Source organism: Colletotrichum phormii, assembly GCF_030913505.1.
Source record: "Colletotrichum phormii strain CBS 102054 chromosome Unknown BDP81scaffold_12, whole genome shotgun sequence".
Lineage (NCBI taxonomy): Eukaryota > Fungi > Ascomycota > Sordariomycetes > Glomerellales > Glomerellaceae > Colletotrichum > Colletotrichum phormii.
This window is the reverse complement of record NW_026851454.1, coordinates 1,427,056-1,449,821: the sequence shown is the minus strand read 5'-3', so window position 1 is coordinate 1,449,821 and position 22,766 is coordinate 1,427,056. Positions and strand designations below refer to the sequence as shown.

General features: G+C 50.8%; 7 protein-coding genes across 7 annotated transcripts; 4 read left to right on the top strand and 3 right to left on the bottom strand.

Annotated features, from left to right (window-relative positions):
* Positions 1–4,066: 4,066 nt before the first annotated feature.
* Positions 4,067–5,047, bottom strand: BDP81DRAFT_407423 (uncharacterized protein). The gene is made up of 3 exons (XM_060589017.1): positions 4,860–5,047; positions 4,664–4,802; positions 4,067–4,602 (listed from the first exon to the last, which is right to left on the bottom strand). Exons 1-3 carry the CDS (start codon positions 4,910–4,912, stop codon positions 4,456–4,458), a joined length of 339 nt encoding a protein of 112 aa, XP_060444487.1. The 5' UTR covers positions 4,913–5,047; the 3' UTR covers positions 4,067–4,455.
* A 1,577-nt stretch (positions 5,048–6,624) lies between these two features.
* On the top strand, positions 6,625–7,326 carry BDP81DRAFT_450713 (uncharacterized protein; the record flags this gene model as incomplete). Its single annotated transcript, XM_060592561.1, has 1 exon — positions 6,625–7,326. The coding sequence occupies one exon, from the start codon at positions 6,625–6,627 to the stop codon at positions 7,324–7,326; it is 702 nt and encodes a 233-aa protein (XP_060444486.1).
* Positions 7,327–10,542: 3,216 nt separating this feature from the next.
* On the top strand, positions 10,543–11,330 carry BDP81DRAFT_491159 (uncharacterized protein; the record flags this gene model as incomplete). The annotated part of the gene is made up of 3 exons (XM_060595303.1): positions 10,543–10,622; positions 10,682–11,066; positions 11,117–11,330. Coding segments are annotated over 3 exons (627 nt in total), but the record flags the coding sequence as incomplete, so codon positions are not given.
* A 607-nt stretch (positions 11,331–11,937) lies between these two features.
* On the bottom strand, positions 11,938–12,547 carry BDP81DRAFT_450711 (uncharacterized protein; the record flags this gene model as incomplete). Its single annotated transcript, XM_060592560.1, has 2 exons — positions 11,938–12,363; positions 12,398–12,547. The coding sequence occupies 2 exons, from the start codon at positions 12,545–12,547 to the stop codon at positions 11,938–11,940; spliced, it is 576 nt and encodes a 191-aa protein (XP_060444484.1).
* Positions 12,548–13,542: 995 nt separating this feature from the next.
* On the bottom strand, positions 13,543–16,521 carry BDP81DRAFT_450710 (major facilitator superfamily domain-containing protein; the record flags this gene model as incomplete). The annotated part of the gene is made up of 6 exons (XM_060592559.1): positions 13,543–13,866; positions 13,921–13,992; positions 14,148–14,477; positions 14,530–14,636; positions 15,048–15,619; positions 16,358–16,521. The coding sequence occupies 6 exons, from the start codon at positions 16,519–16,521 to the stop codon at positions 13,543–13,545; spliced, it is 1,569 nt and encodes a 522-aa protein (XP_060444483.1).
* A 3,178-nt stretch (positions 16,522–19,699) lies between these two features.
* BDP81DRAFT_321340 (uncharacterized protein) lies at positions 19,700–20,620 on the top strand (the record flags this gene model as incomplete). Its single annotated transcript, XM_060584604.1, has 1 exon — positions 19,700–20,620. The coding sequence occupies one exon, from the start codon at positions 19,700–19,702 to the stop codon at positions 20,618–20,620; it is 921 nt and encodes a 306-aa protein (XP_060444482.1).
* A 484-nt stretch (positions 20,621–21,104) lies between these two features.
* BDP81DRAFT_491138 (uncharacterized protein) lies at positions 21,105–22,202 on the top strand. Its single transcript, XM_060595302.1, has one exon. It carries the CDS (start codon positions 21,117–21,119, stop codon positions 22,179–22,181), a length of 1,065 nt encoding a protein of 354 aa, XP_060444481.1. The 5' UTR covers positions 21,105–21,116; the 3' UTR covers positions 22,182–22,202.
* The last annotated feature ends 564 nt before the right edge of the window (positions 22,203–22,766 follow it).

Below are 22,766 nucleotides of genomic sequence, written 5' to 3'. Positions count from 1 at the left end.
CCTCTTCCTAGGAGTATGGTGGGCTTGTGTCAGAGCCTCCCGGATAGGGGCTAGTTAGAGGTAGTAAGGAGTCCAAGCAACAAAGGAGCAGCTCAGATATATATACAGCGCAGGGAGTACACGTCGAGGGAGGAGCAGATTTCAGTAATTCATCATTCTACCCCTAACTGCAGTTGGCCTCTGAGAGCTTCCACACTGCGTCAGTACCGCAACTTGACAGCTTGCGGCATCGGTTCTCGCTGGATGATGGAAAACAGGCAAGTTTACATCCGGGCGAGGCGACAGCTCTGGGGGTAGGCTGGACATTCCCCAAGAGTCAAATGTGAGAGGCAACAAAGCCCGCACGTATATGTGCTAATGCTCGGGGCTGAGTAGAGACCGGAGTCTCTATAGCCATAAGTATTATAGTATCAGTGCGCGCGCTCCTAAGCGTGGCCATCGCGGCCTGCCAGGATATATCGCATACGCACTCTCTCTCGAATCAAGTAAAGCTGCATGTGCGCTCCCAGAAGCGCGGCTGATGCGCCAACAAGTTCCGGCTCACAAACACGACGCTAATGTTGGCTTGCTTCATGTGAACTGAGGATCGAAATCTTCGTCGATGTAACAAGCGATCCGCCTTACCTACAATGTCGGGTCAAAAGTCTGGTCTCAGCAATAACACCCCCCCCCACCAGGGCCCAACCACGTAACCACCAAATCGGTTACAGAAACGCATTGTCAAACTCATAGGAATAATTCTTTAGATTCCACAATAAGACAGAATCGTTCCTAACTCGAAGTCCCGTAAAACAAAATTTGGCGGGGGAAGTTGGGTGCAATGCTTCTTACTATGACCAGACTTTTGAGCCAGTTTGACAGCTCATATAGACAATATTAGCAAATGGCTTTTGACACAGAGCATACTCTATAGACCAGAAGCGGCTTCCTTCACTTTTATATTCGCGTTAGTGCTCCAGCTCGGTCCGGCCCCTCATCTGTGACTTCAAGTTCGGCGAATCACTACCCAGGCACAAGGCCAAGTACGGGGTCCTGATAAGACAACGCAGGATACGACTCACGTCGTTCCATCTGATCCATACGTGCCTGTCTTGCATAGTAAGAAGAATTGCGTCGCACCAAACCCATTATCATTGGCTATGTCCTCTGGCAAATGCAAACCTGTTTCACTCGGGCCAAAAGCTTCCAAGGCGCCATTGAAACCGTGAAAGACCAAAAGGCTTATGGGATGCCGCTTATCCACATTCACTACGAGTGTTGCTACTCTTAGGTAGTTCTGTCGACCTATGACACACAGATGAGGGCATTGAAAACACGAATACGTGGATGCAAATTCGCCTTACCTTCGTCAAGCCATGGCACTAGGCCCCTTCAATTACAGAGGCTTTATGAAATCGTCGATTCGCTTCCTCAACCACCTTCCTCTACCCTCTACCATCGCCTCACTGGCAAAAGTTCATCGTCGTACTTGTCAAGATGTTTGTCACGGAACGGTTGAAAGATCAGGGGTCCGTGATATCAGAGCGAAAGGGGCTGGACACAGAGAAACATGTATCAGATCTGTCTATGAAAGCCGTCGCAGAATACCTCCAGACGACAGTGTATCAATGTAATATTTGCCAAGACATGATAGTCTTTGATCCTCATGGAAGCACCCTCGGCATCGATGAATACTTTCTCTCCCTTTCAAAAATGAATGAGAAATAATGTTGGCTTTGTGAGAACCTGGTTGGCATAATGTTCGCAACTACAAGTTCTTCAACGAGCGAGGAAGTGCGATTATATACCCGGACCTAGATTCATTGATCCAAATGGGACTCAACGAGGTTCGTAAGTCAATGCGGAGTGATCCTCCCCTTAGTGACGTGTTCCGTAAGGCAAACAATCTGATTCGTGTGTCGATTTCAACTCGTACAGCGCGGTTGCTGCGGCTTGAGTCAAACTAGCGAGCAATCACTGTATCCATACTAACGTGACCTACCTCACGACTTCTAGTCATTTCAGAATTGATGAACTCTGGGCAGAAAGATTAGTAAATCTCGCATTGAACAGAGCTGCGCTGAGACTGACTCGAAACACTCGACCCGATAAGCCCGGCGAGGCCAAGAGTCAATACATGTACTCACTCATAATTATAATCTCGCTGATTTGGAGTCTGGTGACGGCGAATGGTCGCATAGCGGAGAGCCATGCTGAGTTGATCGGCGGTTATCTACCATCTCTGACGCTGATTAGATGGCGATGTGATGATTCTACTGGAGCCTCGAGCCGATCTGTTCCACAACCCCATGGGCCAAAACTCCGCTCAGAACTAACAACTGGATAATCTGAATATTGGAGTTTGAGACCTGTAATTTCCCTGTACGCCATGTCTGAAGAGGAGTTTCAAAGATAAGAGCATGTTAAACAGTTAAGGTTCTTGTCGTCAATTCTGCCCGTCATAAACGACGAAAGTGAAGTTCTGCCTTCGAGTCCTCCTCCGCGTCAGCACCGGCCAAATCGTCGGGCTCACCGAGTCAGTTCGTCTGCCCACCACAGGTCAGAGTGTTCGGGCCCAGACTGCGCCCGATCGGCCGAAATACACGTGCGCGGCCCCAGAGATTCTGGGTTGCGGACGCGTGACTCCGCCCGAAAGTAAGAAAGAAATCCTCGATGTGGACAACTTTTCCGCAATACGAGTAATGGCAACACGTTTTCACGTTTTCGGCGCATTGTCCACCGCCCGTTCCTTGCGCCCAGCCACAACCACGTCTATTCTTGGCCAAGACGGAGATGTGAATGGGCATTGACTTGTGCTGAGCAGAAAAAGATAGGGATGAAGGGTTGGGGAAAGGGAGAAAATGCATACGCCAATGCTTTTTTGCGCTTCGTATAATACGAGTCAACATATCAGTGTCTATATAGCATGACACATAATCTTCGTACTCATATCGACATAACCACCCTGATGGTCAAAAATAGCAGATCGCCCACCTTGAGAGACAACGATTCTCCAGCAAACTTCATTCCGCGGAATCCGAGCACAAAGAGAATAAACAAATCACAATTAATGATGCGATAAGTATGATCGAATAAGAGCGGGCACGTGTTGGCATGCCAAAAAAGGGGATTCTTCATTCAGGAAGTTCAGGGGCGTGACATTGTAGGCCAGAAATAAATCTGGAACGTTAGACTTGTTGACTGTGCAGGACAGAACCAGGACTCTTGCAGGGTTTCTGGTTGCTAGAGAGTCATGTCAAGGTAGACCCCAGTCACAGCCACGCAGTCCCGCGAAGAGTCCCACCGTCCCATGTCGTCTCCATCATCCGCCATCCCGAATCGGGCGCGGATGCTACTGAATATGTCCCCTTAATTAGAGTTTCGCCAAAAGCATGCTGGGACTTCCTCTCCAGTTGACGTGCTGCTCATCACGACATTTGGTCTAGAATAGAATTGGTTTTGGCATGTCAACCTTCCCACTGGCTCTCGAATGGGCAATTGAAGGAACCCATCATCTCCATAACAAATCTTAAGACACTTACACCGAAACCCGGATTTGACCGAGTACGGATTGGAGCTTGTTATCTAATCGTACCTGAAGAAGCAGGTAATCCTTGCCTCGATTCCAGGCTGTCGGTGCGGGTCGTCCTGTCGCTTGACGATAGCGCGTTTTGAAGCGAGCTGCTAAGACAGATGGTTGCAAGCGGTATGTCGAAAATAGAGGCGCAGCTCATCGGCAGCCCCGCGGGCGGGATGTCACGGTATCAGTTCAGATGCGCGAGTCCAACAATGCGAGCCAAGTTCGGGTATCCGTATGGAGTACGTAGAGCTATGGGACTCCAAATGAAGCGAGCTCCAGTCTTCTAGTGACACTCTCAACTTGGAAGAACATGAAGAGAAACCAAGGGTGTGAAGAGTGGTGTCAGTGACCTTTCGAGATCTTATCGTATGGCTGCGAATGTGGTGATTGTAGTCGTGATTCTTCACGTCAAGGCTCGATTGTTTCGGCTGATTTGCACTCTCACTCGATATCAAGGAAACAGGTATAACGAATTAAGTGAAGCATGTGCAGGGTGGAACTTTCAAGTAATTGCAAAACATGCAGATCTATTTGTTTGATTTATGGACGACGCTCAGAGAGCGCCGATCATATTTACGACTCGCAATGCCACACATCTATAGGTATTGATACGAAACACCAGCAACGCCTCGAATTTCGTGAAAAACTAAACGGACCAAATTTTCCACTACCGCTGTTGTAAAAGCCACCTCCCCAGATCAAGGCAGCCTCTTGTTTCATTCCCCTCGAAGGCACCACGATCCAGAGAGCCGGCTAAGGATGGTGGGTGTGGAGTGCATGATGACTGGGCTGTTTTCATCCAGCCTTATGAACAGGCTGGCCTTGCTAGTGTGAAGGAGGAGAGGATGGCTTCCCGAATCTTTAGGCCCCCCAGGATATCTCTAAGCGAGAGACGCTTAGCAGCTGCCGCGGACATCGTCGGGGTTGGCCTTGCAGTACAGGCCCTTGCCGTCGGCGCAGTCGAAGCCGGTGTTGGCGATATCGCGGCAAGAAGCCTCCCACTCCTTACCGGCGAGCTGATCGCTGGCGGAGTTCTGGACGCACTATTTACTTGATGTCAGCGCTGTGGTCTTGATGTAAATGTGTGTAGTGAGATAAACTTACACGTCCGGTCTCGTTGTTGTAGGTGCCCTTGCCCCACTGGTAGTTCTTGGTGGCGTAAAGCTCGCAAGCCTTGATGGTAATGCGCCAGTTGTAGCTGTCACCGTTGTTACAGGCGCAGTTGTCGTGAAGATCGGCAGAGCTGATTCAATGTTAGTTGGGTGCTCTGAGGACCTTGAGAGTCTGTGTTGAGACTTACGCAACCGAGAGGAGGACGAAGAGAGAAGCAACCTTGGCGATGGAGAACTGCATTTTGGTGGTTTGGGTGTGTTATTTGTTGTGTAGTTGGTAAGGTAGTGACTGTAACGGAGGTGTTGTTGAAAAGAATGAACGGAGTTGGTAGATAACTGGATCTGGACCGAAGAAAAGAATGTGTGGAGTTTGATGAGGATGGAGATAAACTTCATTATATCGGGGAGGAACCTATGGAGGTTTATATCCACGGTCATAACATCCGAGTTGACTTACAACGAGTCACGGCCAAGCTCTGTTTCCCAATAAACAATCTATCGCATTCGGATAACCAAGGTCATGCTCTGACGGTCTGACCAACATGTTCGGCAAAGGGACAAGGACCATCATCCATGATCCCACTGCCAGGCAAGCCAAGTCCCACTTCCGCGCGCCTTCGTCGGCGCGCGCTCGTCTCCAAGGTCCGTAAGACCCGTGGCCCGCAATAGGAGTTTGATCATCATTGAGGAGTGGACTCACCGTGTGGATGAATGTGACCTCTGGGCGCCCCTCTAGGCGGTGCAGCTATTCAACAGGGCTCTTTCTGTAGACCATCCGTCATCAAACTTAATGTGTGTTCTAAAGAGGAAACTCCCAGGGTTAACCTCAGCCCTTTGGAGCTCGAACGTCTTTGAGTCCTTGCTAGCTGGGCTGATTGAGACCATGTGCGCCCATCTGCGTCTAACACGGGCATCTTGGCATTAGGGGGGACTCTATGGGGTTTCTACAGGGGAGAAGACGCGCATGAGCAAATGATCTCCAGCCGCCTTCTGCATTAGGCTATATAAGGGGTCATGGATGGCGTTGCATGAAACGGTGAGTCGGGACCACTTGCGGTTGTCGACTGACTCGTAGCCGCTCCCGCGAGTCCATTGGATCAGATGACTACGTGATACAACCCCAGAACCGCACATTACTCACGCGCACAACACCATCCGCCGCCCGGATCCGGCGTCTACCATCTCAATGTGAAACTGCTACGCCCTACATACCTATCTATGCCTTGTTGGTGTTCGTCCCATTTTCCATCATTAGCCCAGCCCATCTGATATCCAACTCTTAGCCTCTTGCCCAGCATCCCATCCGCACGCTCTCCCCCACAACGGGACCTCACCGATCGCCGCCCTGCCACGATCCGAGTCAGCGCATAGTCGTACTGCCGCTGGACCTGCTTCAGTCATATTGTTCAGGTTGATGATAACAAGTCCTCCTAAATGGGATTTTGATTATGTCGAACCTATCGCACCCTGACCGGCTGGCCCGATCACCACGCTCTGGTGTCATGGTGGAAATGCCGGCAGCCCCGTAGGGATTCTTGGCAACGATATCCATTCCAACTCCTTCGGCCTGACGAGCGCGCGCATGTGCGCTTCCCCGTGGATGCCATGGAGAGTCATGGACATGGGCGGGCGGCTTGACAGACGCAGAAGCCGCCTGGCAAACATCAGAGAGCGAAAGTCCAAAGTCTAAGTTCGTAACTGGGGAACATTGTGTCATCCACATGCTTAAACATCTCAACACGAACATTGTATAAGAACACCTTCTTCCCTCCCAGAGATTCGGAATATCTTCTACTTGCATCATCAGTCTATTCTCCAATAGACTTCCTTCCCCACATTCTTTTCTCAACGAGTCACTAAGCAACTCTTCAGTCTTTACTTTTCAAAGTCGCTCTTTTGCAAAGAACCACCACCCACTTTCCATTCTTTTCAACCAACTACCAAACCATCAAGATGCGTTTCTCCGTTCTTACCGCTGCCGGCCTCATTGGCGCTGTTGTCGCCGTCCCGGCTCCTAGCTCCGCTCCCCTCAACTTTGACGATGTCATCGTTGTTGGCGAGGACGGCTCCCATACTGTCATGAAGGCTTCCGAGTACGACGCTCTTGAGCGCCGTGCCGCCCTTCCCGTCGCTCCCGCCCCCGCCCTCGGCGACGTTCTCTCCCGCCGCGGCTGCGACGAGTCCACCGAAGTCCAGGTCCTCACCGACGAGGAGTTCCTCAACTGGGACATTGCTGTCTCCCCCGTCGTCACTGCTGCTGGCAACGACGTTGCTGTCTCCGTCGACAGCGGCTACTCCCTGGCCAACTCCGTCTCCGTCACCGCCGGCCTCTCCACCAGCATTGCCCAGATCGCCCTCGGTATCTCTCTGTCCGTCAGCTACTCGAAGACCTGGACCACCACCCAGTCCCAGAACCTCCGTTTCACCGTCCCCGACGGCCAGTACGGCCTCGTCGTCTCCCAGCCCAACGTCCGCCGTGTCACTGGCAACATCTTCTCCGGATGCACCGACAGCCCCTCCGTCGATGCCTACACCTCCGACACCTACGCTGACCAGTCCTACGGCAACCTTGCCTGGGTCAAGGGTGTCATCCGCCTTTGCAACAGCACCTCCTACCCCGTCCCCTACTGCATCGGCAAGGGTGAGCACAAATAAGTGGCTCGTAACAATGCCACGGCTCAGCCCGCTGCCACAAACGCTCGTGCGGTCATCGATACCCCTAGGACCTGCCGAGAAACCATTTGCCAACTTTGCGAGAGAGCCCATCAAATCTCAGGGACGTCTGGAACGGATAGGAGTTTTGGAGGTCTTCTCTTAGAACCACCGAGGATACGCACGATATAATGCCAATACACCCTTGTCCTTGATACCACATCCCGCACATCGTCTTTGCGAGTTATGCTTGTTCTTTGTCTTGTTTTTGCGTATAGAATTGGGAATAGAATTATGGATAGATCTCATTCAAGCGTTAAAGTTACTTAAGCATCGTTGAATACTACTGCAAGTGAGACCAGTGAATAATGTTGGTTCTATCATCCGTATTCCTTGCCAACTTCTCGATAATGTGACATTGCTTGCGGGTCTATAGTCGAACCTGTCCCCCTTACTTACCAAGGCTGAGACCGCATCCGTATTTGCATTTGCTAAGGGGTATCCGTTCGATACGTACCCGTCGTGTGTTTTCGATGAAGCCTCACTTAATTGGGACTTGGCTCTCGAATGCGAATCTGGGGCTGTCCCAAGCCGCAACACTGAATCATGACAGACAATCACATGAAGACAGTTTGGCATCTACCGTTCATGTTCCGAGCTCCGACGATTAATGTTCCTTGCGTACATGCCCTGAAACTTTGAAAGGTCGTTTGACACTTTCCAAGCGGTGAAGGAAAGCTGACAACGCCGGGGTCAATGTCCAGAAGTTTGGGTCGCTAAAAAGTGAAGTCATCTCCATTAGATTTGGGCAGGATTTCCTGTTTGTCACAACAAGCACTCGGTATCCGAATGAGAATTTGGAGAACCCCACGTTCGGGTCAAAATGAGGTGGTCCAGTGATTAATGATTCCCGTGCGAACGGTGTTGGCCGGAATTATTCTCGCGCCTGTGGGAGGGCTAGCATGCGCGGCACATGCAAGGTACGTGCCAACTTCTGTCCCTCAATGTTGGTCCCTTTGGGCACGCAGCCCCTAGCCGTCCAGGGCAGCCAAAAGGGGGATGGGATGCCCCCAGAGTCAAGGGTCCTGCGTCTGGTGGATCTACTGGGGTTGGTGTCATCGACCTTCCCCTTTCAAGCACCAAATCCGACACCAACTGGGCCGTGTCTCCGATGGAAATGCCTCGATGCAAGATGGTCGCTGCAACCTCACGTTGTGCGCTAACAGCCTGACGTTCATATATACCACCACAACCTCACATCTTTCAGCAGAGCATCTCCAACTTCCTTCCAAAACTCCTACCATTTCCTCTTCTACAATGAAGTTGAACTAGTCGAGCTGACCACAGCGCTGATCTTTTGTGAAGCTGAGTCATTATTCCCCGCCTACGGGCACCAACAGGGGTAGCATTGGCCACAGAGAGTCCAATGCAAACGCTGAATAAGCTCACGGAAAATAATACGGTTTAATGAAGAACGTCTTACCGTGGGAGATGTCGCACGCGCTGTCAAAAGTCAAAACAAGTTCTCTTCACACGTGTACAGCGCCCGCCGGACGCAAGTGATCGGCGGAGGAGAACTGCCACGACTCGAGGACTTCATAAGGGACCTTTTTTCTGCCCTTGGTCTGGCCCGCTGCCGGGCCTGAATATGTCAAAACATTTCGGCCGGGTTCCCAAAGCCCGGACCAAGCTACTGGTGGCTTGGTCGGCTTTTCGCCGAATTCTTTGTGTTTGGGGTGCTCGCTTTTAATTTCTGAGGCAATCCCGGCCGGACAAAGTAGAATGCCGTCATCCGCTTCTCATTGTCTATGTGAATGATGAGTTCGTGTATAAAACTGCAGCATACAAAGTGCCTACATCTGTGTTCTGAGAGTAAATGCAGTTCGAGAAGAATATTTTTGCGCAGCAATGTGAGCAGTGCATACAATTTCAACAGCGAAGGATGAAGATTCGCAATGAGCACAGGCAGTTAGGAAGTGTATCACGACTGCGGCTATGCACCGGTAGCCATGGCAATAGAAGATATGGCCGAAGCCAATATTACACGAATGTAATCGATTGGAGGATCCAGTCAAGTTCACATTTGTCAATCGACAAGTGCTATCACGTGATGCCTCACGTGATAATTTCTGAGAAGCTCGTGAACTTTCTTGACATCGTCACGTCAATAGGTCAGCTACCTTAGCTTAATAATTGATGATCATAAGTAGCATACTCATTCTTATGTTTTTCCGATCTTTAATGTACATGTTGGATTCCGATGTGAGACATAAAGTGCAATAAATTAGGCCGCGTTATCCAAACGCGCATTCTGGCCTGCAAATACCTCGATGTCAATAAAACCAGACATGGCGAATCATATGAGAATATTCAAAGTCTTTCATCATCTAGTTGCGATTGCTGTTGTCATCTCACGCACGTGATGGCGTCTCCCCCAACGGGCGCAGGAGTGATCGACGGGTGAGATGACATGCGTGTAGGCCCTGGGCACACGGGAGTACCAGGAAATGAAGAAGCGGATGCTCTAGCCAAGGAAGCCTGCAAACTAATCCCAAAATCATAACCACAGCCCTCATTAGCGCACCTAGAAAGGCAAGCTAAAGCAGCTGCCTTCCAAGCCTTTGCCAGAAAATGGCTGTCCTAATGCCCTCGGTAATATGCCGACCTCGAGATAGTTCTTCATCCTAAGCCGCCCGAACTCCGCCTCCCTCGGCACTTACTAGGAATTTTTGTTGTTGTTCTATTTAACGCCATGGCGGCAAGGGCGCAGCCGCCCTTGCGGCAGACCTCCCGGAGGGTATGTGGCGTGAAGGGTCGCAGGCTCTAGCTATATACTATATAGTACACGCCGTATCCTGACGTCCTCCAAATCTTGCTCGTGAGCTACTATGTGTTTTATCCATCCCTAGTTCCCACTGGTGCCCTAGTTCCGTTATAACCCTCTGGTTTCTTAATAGAGGTAGTTTGTCGTTTGGAGGAATAGGTTATGACCTATCTCCTAGTACCGCGGGCAGATCTTCTGGAAGAAGTCTGTCACGCAGAGGAAGGCCTGGAAGCCTTCAGAGTCAGTGATTAGCCCCTTGAAGTAGCGATCGAGGGACCCTATAGGTCCTACGGGCTCCTGGCGGCTGTAGGGGTAGAGGGTGGGCCACTGTTGCCTCCTCAGTAGGGTCTTTCGGCAGTAGACTAGATGGTCTGCCTCCTTAACCCATCCACAGGAGCAGGTGGGTTCTGCTTATCGCCAACCTGCTCCAAGCGATCGTCAACTGGTTGTTCATTCGAGGTGATTTGGCAGGAACGTAAGATAACGACATTGCATCTCAATGATAGTACACAGCTCGCTGACCTCTTGCGCCAGTTTCGGTTTCTTTTTTGGGAGCTGCATCTTGTGGTCGCTGCAAACGCAGTTAGCCCTCCAAATTATCGCGAACCGCCTAGGCCTTGTCATAGTTGACAAGAGAAGAGTGAAAATCATGAAGATCTCCTTGCTTATAGTCGGCATCATCATTATCTCGGTTGCCTGCATCTGGATCCCGGCGCGTCTAACACAGGAAGAGCCGTTCGTGCGCATCAATGAGATCTGGGACCGCATGGAGAAGATCATCTATCTCTTGGTGGATCTCACTTTGAATGCAATTTTCCTCCGCAAAGTCCGACGGGAACTAATTGCCGGGGGTCTCACCAAATATTGGCTGTTGTTCAACTGCAATGTCGCTGCCGTCTCAATTTCCCTGTCCATGGATGTGCGTTCAACTGTCCCATTCTTAAATTACCATGCTGATAGCTGCATCAGATTCTCATCATCGTCATGATGTCGCTTCCGAACCCTTTTCTTTACGCCATTACTCATCCGGTTGCATACAGTGTCAAACTCGTCATCGAGATGATGATGGCTGATTTGATATCCACTATCGTCCGACAACCACACCAGCTTCTCAGCCGCTCAGATGTTTAGCAGGAAGAGTGCCACGAGGATAGCGATCAAGGAGCCTATGGTGGGTGGAGAGAGGACTTAAACCAAAATCAGAACCAAGGTGGTTCGCGTTTGTGAATCTACATATAGAAGGCTGAAATTCTTAAAAGAAAAATAAGTTTCTGTGGTAAATAAGGCGTAATTAATGGCCGGCAATTACGGATTCGTTTTTGTACGACAGTTTCCCAATTGCTGCGTAACAGCTCTAGGTGCCAATATCAGGGCTTCATGTTCTATCTGGCCTATCGTCTTTCCGCCCAATATTCATTATCTCTCTGTTACATATTAGAAGGTGAATATGCTATGACTCTGAGGATAGGCCGCTGGCCAACACCGACAACGACGATAACGGCAACGAAGACACCGACACTGACGACACTTACACCGATGTTACCAACACTCACTACCTAGTCCCTGTCCTACGGTGCTGAGCTGTCAGCCATCCCATGGACGCTTCTCTGGGTACCGAACAGAGCGGAATAGCCCTTCACACTCGAATCCAAAGTCTAGCATTGTCGGATTGGAAGTCCAATTCGGCCGCGAGTAAGGGCAGAGCATGGGCCACCTCGAGGGAGTACAATTAGACCTCGACTACCCACCCAACCCCCGGTTGGAATCTCCCTTTTACTCCTTATGCGGAATCAATCAATACAGAGATATTGATACTTCGTCACCCCCAGGACCCTACGGTTCGAACCAACATCCCTGTGATAGGGATACCAACAGTACCAAATACCGGTATCAACAACGCCAACTTTGGCCCTCTTTCCAAAGACACCCTGTGCGTGCAACTTGGAGATACCGGTAGCATTGTGCGTCGTGTACGCCACATCCTCGCCTTGGACCAACCGCTTGCTTTCCACAGGGTCGAGCTTGACTGCCACATTGGGCCAAACATTCACAACGTCAGGAAGACTCAACAAGGAGTCGAGAGTGTGGTTCTCCGTCTCGACGCTTGCACCCGTAAAGACCTTGTTGTCGTAAGTCTTTACGAGTGTGACACCATCGGTCGACGCGAGCCCATCCCGTCGCTGATTCGAGCCCTGGTGTCGCTGGTCAACGGCCGGCTATTAATTGAAGAAGCACAGGATGCATACTCACTGGCGCAAACTCCACAATGAAGCTCTTTGAGATAGGTCGATTATGGTCTCTGAAGTCGACATTCTGTCGACTTCTCAGCGCGGGATTACTCCCTGCTTTGACAAGCGGGAGTGCAAGGGGGAGTGCAAGGGAGATTGCAAACAGCCGCATTGTTGTCTAGACGCCGGGCGAGCAGACGTTCGGAGGGGAGTCAAGAGCTAGGTGCTCTCATCCGTAGTGCGTCCCCATGGCCGTGCTCTCCTGGCCTTGATATAAGTATCTGCAGATGTTTTAGCTTCTTTACATCTAGTAGATACGCGGGTTCGCGGACACTCCTGTCACTTGTTGACGCTGAGATCTGACCAAGATAACGCTCGTTTTCGGGCGCCGGCTGCACCAAACTCCCTGAAATCCCCTGCTCAACGTACATGTACGAGGTTACAGTGCATTCTCAAAGCACTGTGTGCCTGGATTGAGGTCGCATCGCTGTTGCCAAGATGTGATAATGAACACCAAGAGACTTTATCAGATGAGATGAGATGAACCACTCCAGGTATTTATCATTGCCCATGCCGACGCGACTCGGTCGCGTGCTTGACAGATCACGGGATGGCCTATGGAAAGAGAGCTTGACATTAAACGTTAATTGATCGCGTGCTGTACCCTAGTTCAGTGCTAATCCATCTTCCTCGTTGAGATTCTTGGCACCCGCGGGTCGGATAAGTTTGGCCTTATCACCGCGGCTTCGTTGCCTCTTGGGAACCTTATTTCGATTGGACTCTGCAAGCTAAGCTCTAAAGACGCCTTGCTGACAGGTTTATCCGTATCTCCGGATCGGCGGATATTATCTCACGGTGATCGCTTGCCTTGGGAGGCGAATCGGTGCAGCTTGACTTGGATGGGGCTGGTTCTTCCACAGCTCGTTCGAAGAGAGGAATTGCGTTCCGACCTCCACCGCGAGAAGAGCATAGGTGCTAAGTCAAAATATAATCAATTGTGCTCTAAGATGGATTTAATGCCGCCATGTTGAGACTCTTCCGATGTATGATGAACCTGAAAATCCAGTGCAATGATGCCAGCTCGTACTTCACGGAGGTCGAAGTCGGTTCGAAAACCTTCCAATACCACCTTGCCCCGCCTCCGCAGTGATAGTCTAATTGGAGGATTCAAGCTGCAATGCTTGAAGAGACTGCCGCCGTTGACGGTTCCGGTGCCCGGGCCAGCAGCTCAATCGGCGTGTTGGGGTTTGACTGGGATTGCGGGTTTCGGTGCCGGGCCCGCGGAGCGCAAAGTGACCCCATCAAGCTGGTGAATACCGGTCGTCTGAACTCACTCTGTATGCTTTCAAGTGATCGCCCACGAGTTTCGGGCATGAAGACAGTGAGAACAATCGCTGTGATGACAGTCAACCCGCCGAAGAGGAAGTAAGCGCCATATGCTGAAGCGGATAAGAGGATCGGAGTGATAAGTGCCACCAGCCAATTGGTGAACTATGCCATGTCAGTGACGTCTATCTCAAGATGGATAATGAGAACTTCACTTACGAATGAAGACGCCATTCCAATCGAATTGCCCGCGGCTCTGGTGTTGCCAGGCAGAATCTCGCTAGCATAGATCTTTCCGACGACATTTGTCACGAAACAGGAATGGTATCAGCACTTGTCAAGCATCTTGCCACGTGCTTTCTCACGTGGATATCACACTCTCTTAGTATATAGACTGCTCTCATGTGCTCATTCTAGATGGGTTACTTCAAGCCACTTTAACCCACTTCATATGCCCATTGCTGCGTGCCATAACTCGTGACAACATTCCAGGTAGCACAGTAGGCCATGCCAAATGCGAAAACTGAGATTACGACAACCCAGCGAGCAACTCCTGTAGGGCCAACCGCGCCAGCTGCGTAGAGGCTCCCCATGAGCATCATAAGTCCAGAGAGAATAACGCCGCCACTGATTGCCGAGGTTCGTCTTCCCCATTTGTCGGCCAGGATGGATGCTGGAATAGACACGACCAGCATCGTGATGGAAGAAACGCCAGATGCGATGAGCGAAGAGTTGGACTGTGAGATTCCAGCCTGGTCGAACAATGCGGGCGCGTACTATCTTGGTCAATCTTTGTCTCAAATAATAGAAACGACAGGCGCATCTTACATAAGTTATCGCATCGGTTCCTGTTGGTATTCCTTTCACAGGGAATTTGGTTCGAACCGTAGGGTCCTGGGGGTGACGAAGTATCAATATCTCTGTATTGATTGATTCTGCGTAAGGAGTAGAAGGGAGATTCCAACCGGAGGTTGGGTGGGTAGTCGAGGTCTAAGTGTACCACCTCGAGGTGGCCCATGCTCTGCCCCTACTCGCGGTCGAATTGGACTTCCAATCCGACAATTCCTGACAATTGGATCATCGACAGAATAAAGAGCGCCAGCAAAGTTCTAGACCGGTACGGCCCACGGAAAGGTAAAAGGAAGGTCTGCCTCGTGGAAAGACTAGGCTGCTCCTGCGGCATGTTGAGGAAGTCGCGCCGAGCCTCATCCATGTCAAGATCAAGCAGCTCGAGAGCCGTCACTGCCTCTTGCGTTGTGCCCCAGAGCAGCAGCCACCGTGGCGACTCGGGTAGAGCCCTGCAAACGAGCGCGAGCATGATTGAGACTGCAATTTGGACAACATACGGAAGACGCCACGCAGTGCTATCTTCAATGGAGCTCGTCGTGTAGGAAGAGAAGTATCCGATACAGATGCCGAGAGTTGCCATGAACTGAGGCAAGGCGGCGAGGCGACCTCTTCGACGGGAGGGGCTATCTCAGCGAGGTAGACGGCGATGTTACCGAGGAAGACGCCCTGGCCAATGCCGCTGACAGCTCGACCTAGGATGAACTGACCCAGGCTGAAGGATGTTGTCTGTAGGAGAGCGCCGAGGGCGAAGAGTGCGGCGCCGGGTGATATTATGCGCAATCGTCCATACTTGTCTGCCAGCTGACCAGCCAGCAACGAGGGAATGATGCCAGTCAACAATATCATGGAAACTGTGATACCTCGGACGGTCGCAGACAGATCGCCGAATGTGGTCGCAAACTGCTTCATATGCACTACTGAGCCGATAGTTCCTGTATCAAAGCCGTTCAGGAAGCCTTCAAACGATAAGGCGATTGTCGCCGTCACGTAATTCGGCATCAGTTTCGCGAGGTGCGGCATGTCGAAGAGTCGAAAAAGATGATTGTCCAGGAGAAACATAAAACTCAAGCTAAAATATTGGAGCAATTACACACGTAAGTGCAGGATGTAGTCGGAGAGTCCTCCTCGTGGCACGGTCAGGCCACGGGGACTTTAAACAATATCACCAACGCTTTAACCACACAGAAGCACTACTCACCTGCTCCTGTGGATGGGTTAAGGAGGCAGACCATCTAGTCTACTGCCGAAAGACCCTACTGAGGAGGCAACAGTGGCCCACCCTCTACCCCTACAGCCGCCAGGAGCCCGTAGGACCTATAGGGTCCCTCGATCGCTACTTCAAGGGGCTAATCACTGACTCTGAAGGCTTCCAGGCCTTCCTCTGCGTGACAGACTTCTTCCAGAAGATCTGCCCGCGGTACTAGGAGATAGGTCATAACCTATTCCTCCAAACGACAAACTACCTCTATTAAGAAACCAGAGGGTTATAACGGAACTAGGGCACCAGTGGGAACTAGGGATGGATAAAACACATAGTAGCTCACGAGCAAGATTTGGAGGACGTCAGGATACGGCGTGTACTATATAGTATATAGCTAGAGCCTGCGACCCTTCACGCCACATACCCTCCGGGAGGTCTGCCGCAAGGGCGGCTGCGCCCTTGCCGCCATGGCGTTAAATAGAACAACAAAAAAATTGACGATCGCTTGGAGCAGGTTGGCGATAAGCAGAACCCATATCCTTCAAAATGTTACTACTCGCGGTTGCTAGAACGGAATGGAAGAAGCATCAACGGAGAAGGACTCACATCCACACATAAAGGTTGAAGACTGGGTTCGTTCTCATGTAGATCAGGACCGTTTGCTGAGATGCTTTCACAGAAATGAGTATGGCGAGACCAATTGTAATGCCAAAGTAGATGCTCGGTATCTCAAGAGAGTACACGGCCGTCCCAAAAGTCTGGGCGCCCATCGTAGCTTCGATGTCAACAGCAATGTTGATGTTGCCAGGAATTGATGAATGTGCGATGTCGAAAAGGGGCGATCAACGTTGTTTCATCAGCGCTTAGCGGACAAAGAAGAAGATGATCATGTTTAGCGGGATCGCCACTTATATGTAAGCCTGCCAACTGGGCCGACGATGATCGCAACCGGCGCCTTAGTGCCGCCTCCAGGACGTTGATTCGCGGGACTGGTGTACCGCTAGTTCAATGTGGCAGACGCCAAAACACATCCTTCCTGCAATGCAAGTATTTCAATCCCACGATGCAAATGACTCGAGTTCTGCAGTCGCGACATGAAGGTCGCGATGGTGTTTTACGCAATTCGTAGGCGTGCAGACATGGACGCTATCAAGCTCGTGAAAGCACCAGACGGTGTAACTATTCATCTCCATTGACGCGATAGAGTCTGAGCCCATCCTCTCTCTGATAAAAGCATGTCTCTTGAAATTTTTGTAATGACTAGGTATCAATAGAAGCCGTTTTCGCCAAATTTCCATCATGCTTTAGGGTGCGCATTCGATCGAAAGAGCTCCAATGGGAACATTGATGAACATCTTCATACCAACGGAAATGATTCATCCACCTCATGGTGCGATATCTAAGTGAGTTGTCCGGGCCCGAGATCCCCGTTCCGTTGGCGATGTCCATAGTACCTGGGCCTTAGTGTCTTGCGTGACTGTCGCAAGAATGATCTACCGCCATGGTGCATAGAGGTAGGTCGCTGTCAAGTTGGGGTTGTTGACGCAGGGTAGAAGCTCTCAGAGGCCAACTGCAGTTAGGGGTAGAATGATGAATTACTGAAATCTGCTCCTCCCCCGACGTGTACTCCCTGCGCTGTATATATATCTGAGCTGCTCCTTTGTTGCTTGGACTCCTTACTACCTCTAACTAGCCCCTATCCGGGAGGGCTCTGACAGTTGCATCATAGTGACGAGACTCAGGGCGGTCTAGAACTCCAACTAAGTGAAGTCCCCTCAAAGATTCTTATCACGCATGGCACTTACCTATATCTCCCCGTAGGGATTGGTGTGACGGGCAAAAAACGTGGTCGAACCCTGCCACGTTCTGCATTCAAGTGCTGCGAGATACGGCTAGAAAGGGCCGAAGGAATACTTTGGTCGGCAACGATTAGTATATCCTCAATGGCTTCACATTGCTTTTTCTCTTTCCCTCGCTGTCGCTCCTCGTATCGTGGCTTGCAGGCGCTGCCATTCGAAGCCAGCCACCGGACCCAGCCCCGAAGACGTGGAGTCGGTGAGACAGCTAAAGTAGGGCCCAAGTAGATGGTACGCAGATTTGGGGGTTGACTGAATTGGGCTCTTTCATACAACCGAGACCACAGTCATCCTTCTTTTCCTTTTTTCCGATGAGCTGCTTTCGATGGCGATATGTGTCAGTGACAATCGGGCGCATCGAATTGGAGGTGAAGACTGAGGGGCATTGTAATAGGTCTGACATAGACTACTCCGTACCTTAGCGACATAAACTAGTGCGACGTGATAAGTGATAATGGTTAAATGAAACAGCGGGAGTATTCACAGCTTGGAGGATTTCCTCGTTCGGTAGATTTCCAACCGGTGGGACAAAAAGATGAGAACGACTACTGTGCTTGGCAGTCTGATTCGAGGCTGAGGACCGATCATTACCCGTTTGCTATGTTAGGGCTATGCAGTGCTGACTTCGCGGGATGTACTGGACTCCAATATCATAATGTTGAAGGCGAGGGAAAGCTGAGAGCAGCGGACCAACTTGCAATACCGCAATGCTCGCCCTCGAATGCAGCGAGAGTAAATTTACGTGGCTCCTCTTGTTGGGGACAGGTCACGCAAAAGCTCAACCGACAAGACGTAATTGAGAGGCATAGCTCTGTTGATATATCACAATGAGGTAAATCAAACCCCTTCAAGTTATTAGTTACAGATAAGATATGAGGAGTTCCGAGAGCAGGGAGAAGGGTGCTCGACAGCGTCGGCGGGGTTATTCCCACGAGAGAAGCCGGAAGCCGTCCAGCAATAAGGCCAAGAGTCCATGGAGTCCCTATGTAGCAGGTAAGATACATACCTTGTTCTAGGTAAGCTTCGTGGCAGATGATCCTGCCTCCATAGGTACTAGCAAGGACGACATAACATCTTGCCCTACGTGTCTCTGACTTGGTACCTTATGGAACAGAGCCATCTGACACCACTTGATACATGTTAGGACTTAGAGGTAAATACAAATCAAAGCTCGTCACAGATGTCAAGGTACATGAAAGTGATATGAATGATGAACGCACCTCAGTTATGAAAGATAAGAGACTCTCGGATATCTTGAATCAACATGAATCTAACTTACGTGCCAGAAAGAGCTTGTCTAGCTCCCGATTATTCTCCTTCACTCCCTCAACCTTTTCTTACATGTAGTAACCGTGACCAACGTATTGACAATTGCGAGCTGAATGACAATCAGAGCTACAATGCAACTTTTTGAGCTGAAGGACAAGGCACCATGCTACATTGATCTATGCCAGTGGCCCCCTATCTCGCTACCACAGACGCCTTGGCGCGTAAGTCGTCTTTATCTACCTAAGTCGACGGCCGAAGCTTTGGGGCCCGCGAGGGCTTGCAGAGAATTGCTTGTACCACAAAGCTTCGTAACACCGTCCAGATCAGCGGTGAGACTTGAGCAGTATTGTCCCATTGGCGAATCGGCCCTGCTCCAATCCCCAGGAAGCTCCTGTTTGACCTCGAAGATCATGGCGCTTGCCGAGGTCCTTTGTCAGCCCCGCACCCATGTTTTCATGTAGGATTTATCAAGGGATGGTGTGTTGTGCGGCGTACCTTAGGCAGGCCAGATTATATTGGTCGTTTCGCTTCCTTTGCCGCTTCGTCCCTGGAACTCATGAAGTGGCCAAGTCTACTAAGGAGGTCTGCCATTGAACATGGACCTGCCGGTACCCGACTTGAGAAGGCTTTGTTTGCTTTGTTCCTAGGAAATGGCGATTCCAGATGGTCGATAAACCAGGGCAAGCATTGGACGGTTTACGGCATCGATCGTATAAAGGCTCGTACCGACGCATATCATAAATGTCTTCACCTCGATGCAGTAAATGTCGATCCTAGCCAAGACATCAAGCTCCCCATTCCTGCCGTTCACATCAATCCCATCATGCTATCTATCGTCTTTGTGACCTTCATAGCTCTGGCTGTTGCCCAACGCACCCCTTGGCCTAAATACGGCAACTGGACCGAGAACCTCAATGGATACCCATACATCCTCTCAGGCCCAATGACCCTAGGAAAGAAAATAGACTTCGAACTCGAACGATGCCACTACGTCCTCAGACTCCTCAGTGAGCGCACAAGCGTCCCCAACAGCCAGATCCCGCTCCCAACCCCAGCCTCCCTCTGTATGGACATCCTCGCCAAACGAAAGGCCACCATCGGTGACCAGGGCTTTCTCGAGCTATTCTCCAAGGAAATCGAATATGCCAAAAAGTTCTGGTATGAGGTCAACCTCAACTCCACGCTGAACGATCCCGCCACCTGGAAAGGAGTCGAGTGTCGCGCCCTCGTGCCACTCCCCAACGTCAACGCGTGGGCTTTTTCGACCTGGTCTGCCTCGCCTCTCGCTGATGCTGCTAATAATCGGGGCAACGCGGAGCACTACTTCAAAAAGTCGAACAGCCAGGGAGGTCCAGGTGTGGCCGCGACTTCAAGTATTCTAGAGGGTTGGGGCGGCGTGGTCACCAACTTTAGTATTCCCAACTACAGCAGGAGAACTTGTGCGCAGAGACAGATGGTCCGGCCTCTGCCTGAGTTTCGGCTCAAGGCGTGCGGTGACAAGAATCTTGTCGACGGCAAGAATACCAGATTCGGGGTGTTGAATATTGCAGCTAGGGATGTCAGTGTGGCTGGGACGAGGTATCTTGATATCTACGCTTCGGTGTGGTATGGAAGTGGTATTTCGGAGGAGCATCTCGAGGCGGAGAGGCAGCATATCATCATTGAGATTGTAAACCTGAGTTTGAAGGCTCAGGAGGATATTAAGAGCGGCCGGTTTAGGGTTCCCGCACCTCCAGCATCTTGAGGCTGGTGTCGTGGGTGTCACGAGGCCACCAGAGGGAGGTGGCTTTGAGCCCTCAGTTGGGGAGATAGCGTGGCAGGGTTGGAAAGATCAGGTTAAAATCGAACCGGTGCATTGTTCCCTGCGAAAGTAGTGCTTTTTGCATCCGGAAGGATCATTGGCATGTGTGCTAGCTCCAGAGTCTCCAAATTCTTCAGGCCTCAATAACCTCGCGCGGCGTGACTGATCATCATTCTTCCATGGCAATGAACAATACTAAAAAAGAAGAGGTACTGATAAATAACATACAATAGAACAGCAATGCTTGAAACACTCTGACGAAGTCCCTTTTCCCTCCAAAGTTTGTGTTCCTAAGATGGCATCGCTAGACCAAGCACGCGTGGTGATCCAGCGACGTCCGCTAAACACCTCCCCCTCAGCCTTACTCAACTCCTACAACCACCACGCCCTAACGCCATCGTATCTACATCGAAGAGAGTAGGAAATCGCGCCGTTCAACATGGGTTGCTGGTTGACTCTACGGATCCAGGAGTGCATGCTGAACCCGCCTACTGCGATCCACCACTTATCCAGAGATGAAGTTCGCCGACTACTCGAGATTTCAGCGTGGCTGAACTACGACCTGAGCAAAGCTGAGAAGAGTGAAACGTTGGGCGTACTGGCCGCAGAGATGGAACAGAGAACAGAAGATCTTCAGACAGGCACACCGGCAGGATACTTCATTCGGACGAGTCGCTGCAGCCCCAAAGGCGCTGATGGAGGTAACCTTCAACCTATCAACAACATGCGCGAAGCACTCACCAAGCTGGTCTCTTCGAAAAGAACCGTTCAAGCACTTCTCGGCTTGTACTATCAAATCAACCAGGATGCAGAATCCACAGATAACCGGCTCTACTTCTTCCCATACTACACCCACCTCGACCGCTTAAGCGAGTGGCATTGCTATGTCAAAGAAAGCCATATCGTCATCATTAGCCAGAGCAGATTTTATCAGCCAAACCACGCCGGCATCACAAACGACATGCTGAGCAAGCTAGTGTTCCAGGCTCGTCGCCTCTGGTCTCGCATGGCACCCGACCTCGACTTCAAAAGCTGCATCCTAGACGTCTATGCAGAAGTCCTTGATCCAGATTTCGAGGTGAAGCTCATCGAGATTTACCCCTGGGGCGCACACTCCGGCTCAGGCAGTTTACTCTTCCACTGGCTCGACGACGCGGATATCCTTGATACTGAACAGCATGACGGGACGACGGTGATTAGATTGGTTGAGCCAGGCGAGGCAAAGGACCTGTCGCGCGATGATGCCTTTCAGAGTGGTCGAAGTGGGATTATTGAGGACGAGTTGCGGTGTTTGCAGGAGAGGGGGCTTGAGTGGGTTCTGGAGGAAGGAAAACACGCTGAGTTTATGGGCTTGCCGGTGCCGAATGGACAGTATGGACTTACCACGAGAAAAGATGGTCTTGAAATCTTTCGGAAAGAAGAGGAAGGGAAGGGTCCAGAAATGAAGCCGCGGGATCACCCGCGATTCCTGAAGTTGAAAAGGGCGTATCGGGCGGAGCGATGATGCTGGATATCAAGACCGGAGGTATTTAGCTTTGTCTCGCTTTAAGACAAATCGTTGTCCTCATCAGAGCCTAAAATGCTTAGAGTCACGCAAGTGGTAACGGTATGCAGCAGGATGGGTGTCTCAATTCCGGTCTTGCGAAGGCATAACTCTATCTCAGTTGTCTCTACGACTGTTGATATCTCTCCGTGCCCCCAGAATATTCGAATTCGCCTCATCATTTCCTCCCTAATCCTACTCGCGTGTAAATGTGGAATCGGTCTGATGACTCCTATAATCAGCTGTTAGTATCTTTGGATCAGGTAAGAGAGGTGGAATTGAACTGACTGTAGAGACGGCGGTCTGTCACGAGCTAAGTCCGCTTGGTCGGGAGGCCAGACGACTGCTCGAGGATCTTTCCAGAGTTAGCGGCGGTGACCTCGGTCTTGGGAGCGTTCAGGCCGCCCTCCACGTGGTCATCCGCGGTTGGTGCTTGGCCGAGAAAGTCGTCGTAGGACGGGTAAGATTGGAGCAAGGCAACAAGCCCGGTAGAGTTAGGATCGTGAGTTGTCGATCCGACCTCGAGGTCATAGGGCGAAGGAATCC

Bases quoted from the DNA above. Each gene is read 5' to 3' on its own strand.
- BDP81DRAFT_491138 (XM_060595302.1), top strand. From the start codon at position 21,117: ATGGGTTGCTGGTTGACTCTACGGATCCAGGAGTGCATGCTGAACCCG.
- BDP81DRAFT_407423 (XM_060589017.1), bottom strand. From the start codon at position 4,912: ATGCAGTTCTCCATCGCCAAGGTTGCTTCTCTCTTCGTCCTCCTCTCG. The intron at 4,803-4,859 runs GTAAGTCTCAAC...ACATTGAATCAG, and splicing joins TTCGTCCTCCTCTCGGTTGC to CTCTGCCGATCTTCACGACA. The intron at 4,603-4,663 runs GTAAGTTTATCT...TCAAGTAAATAG, and splicing joins ACAACAACGAGACCGGACGT to TGCGTCCAGAACTCCGCCAG.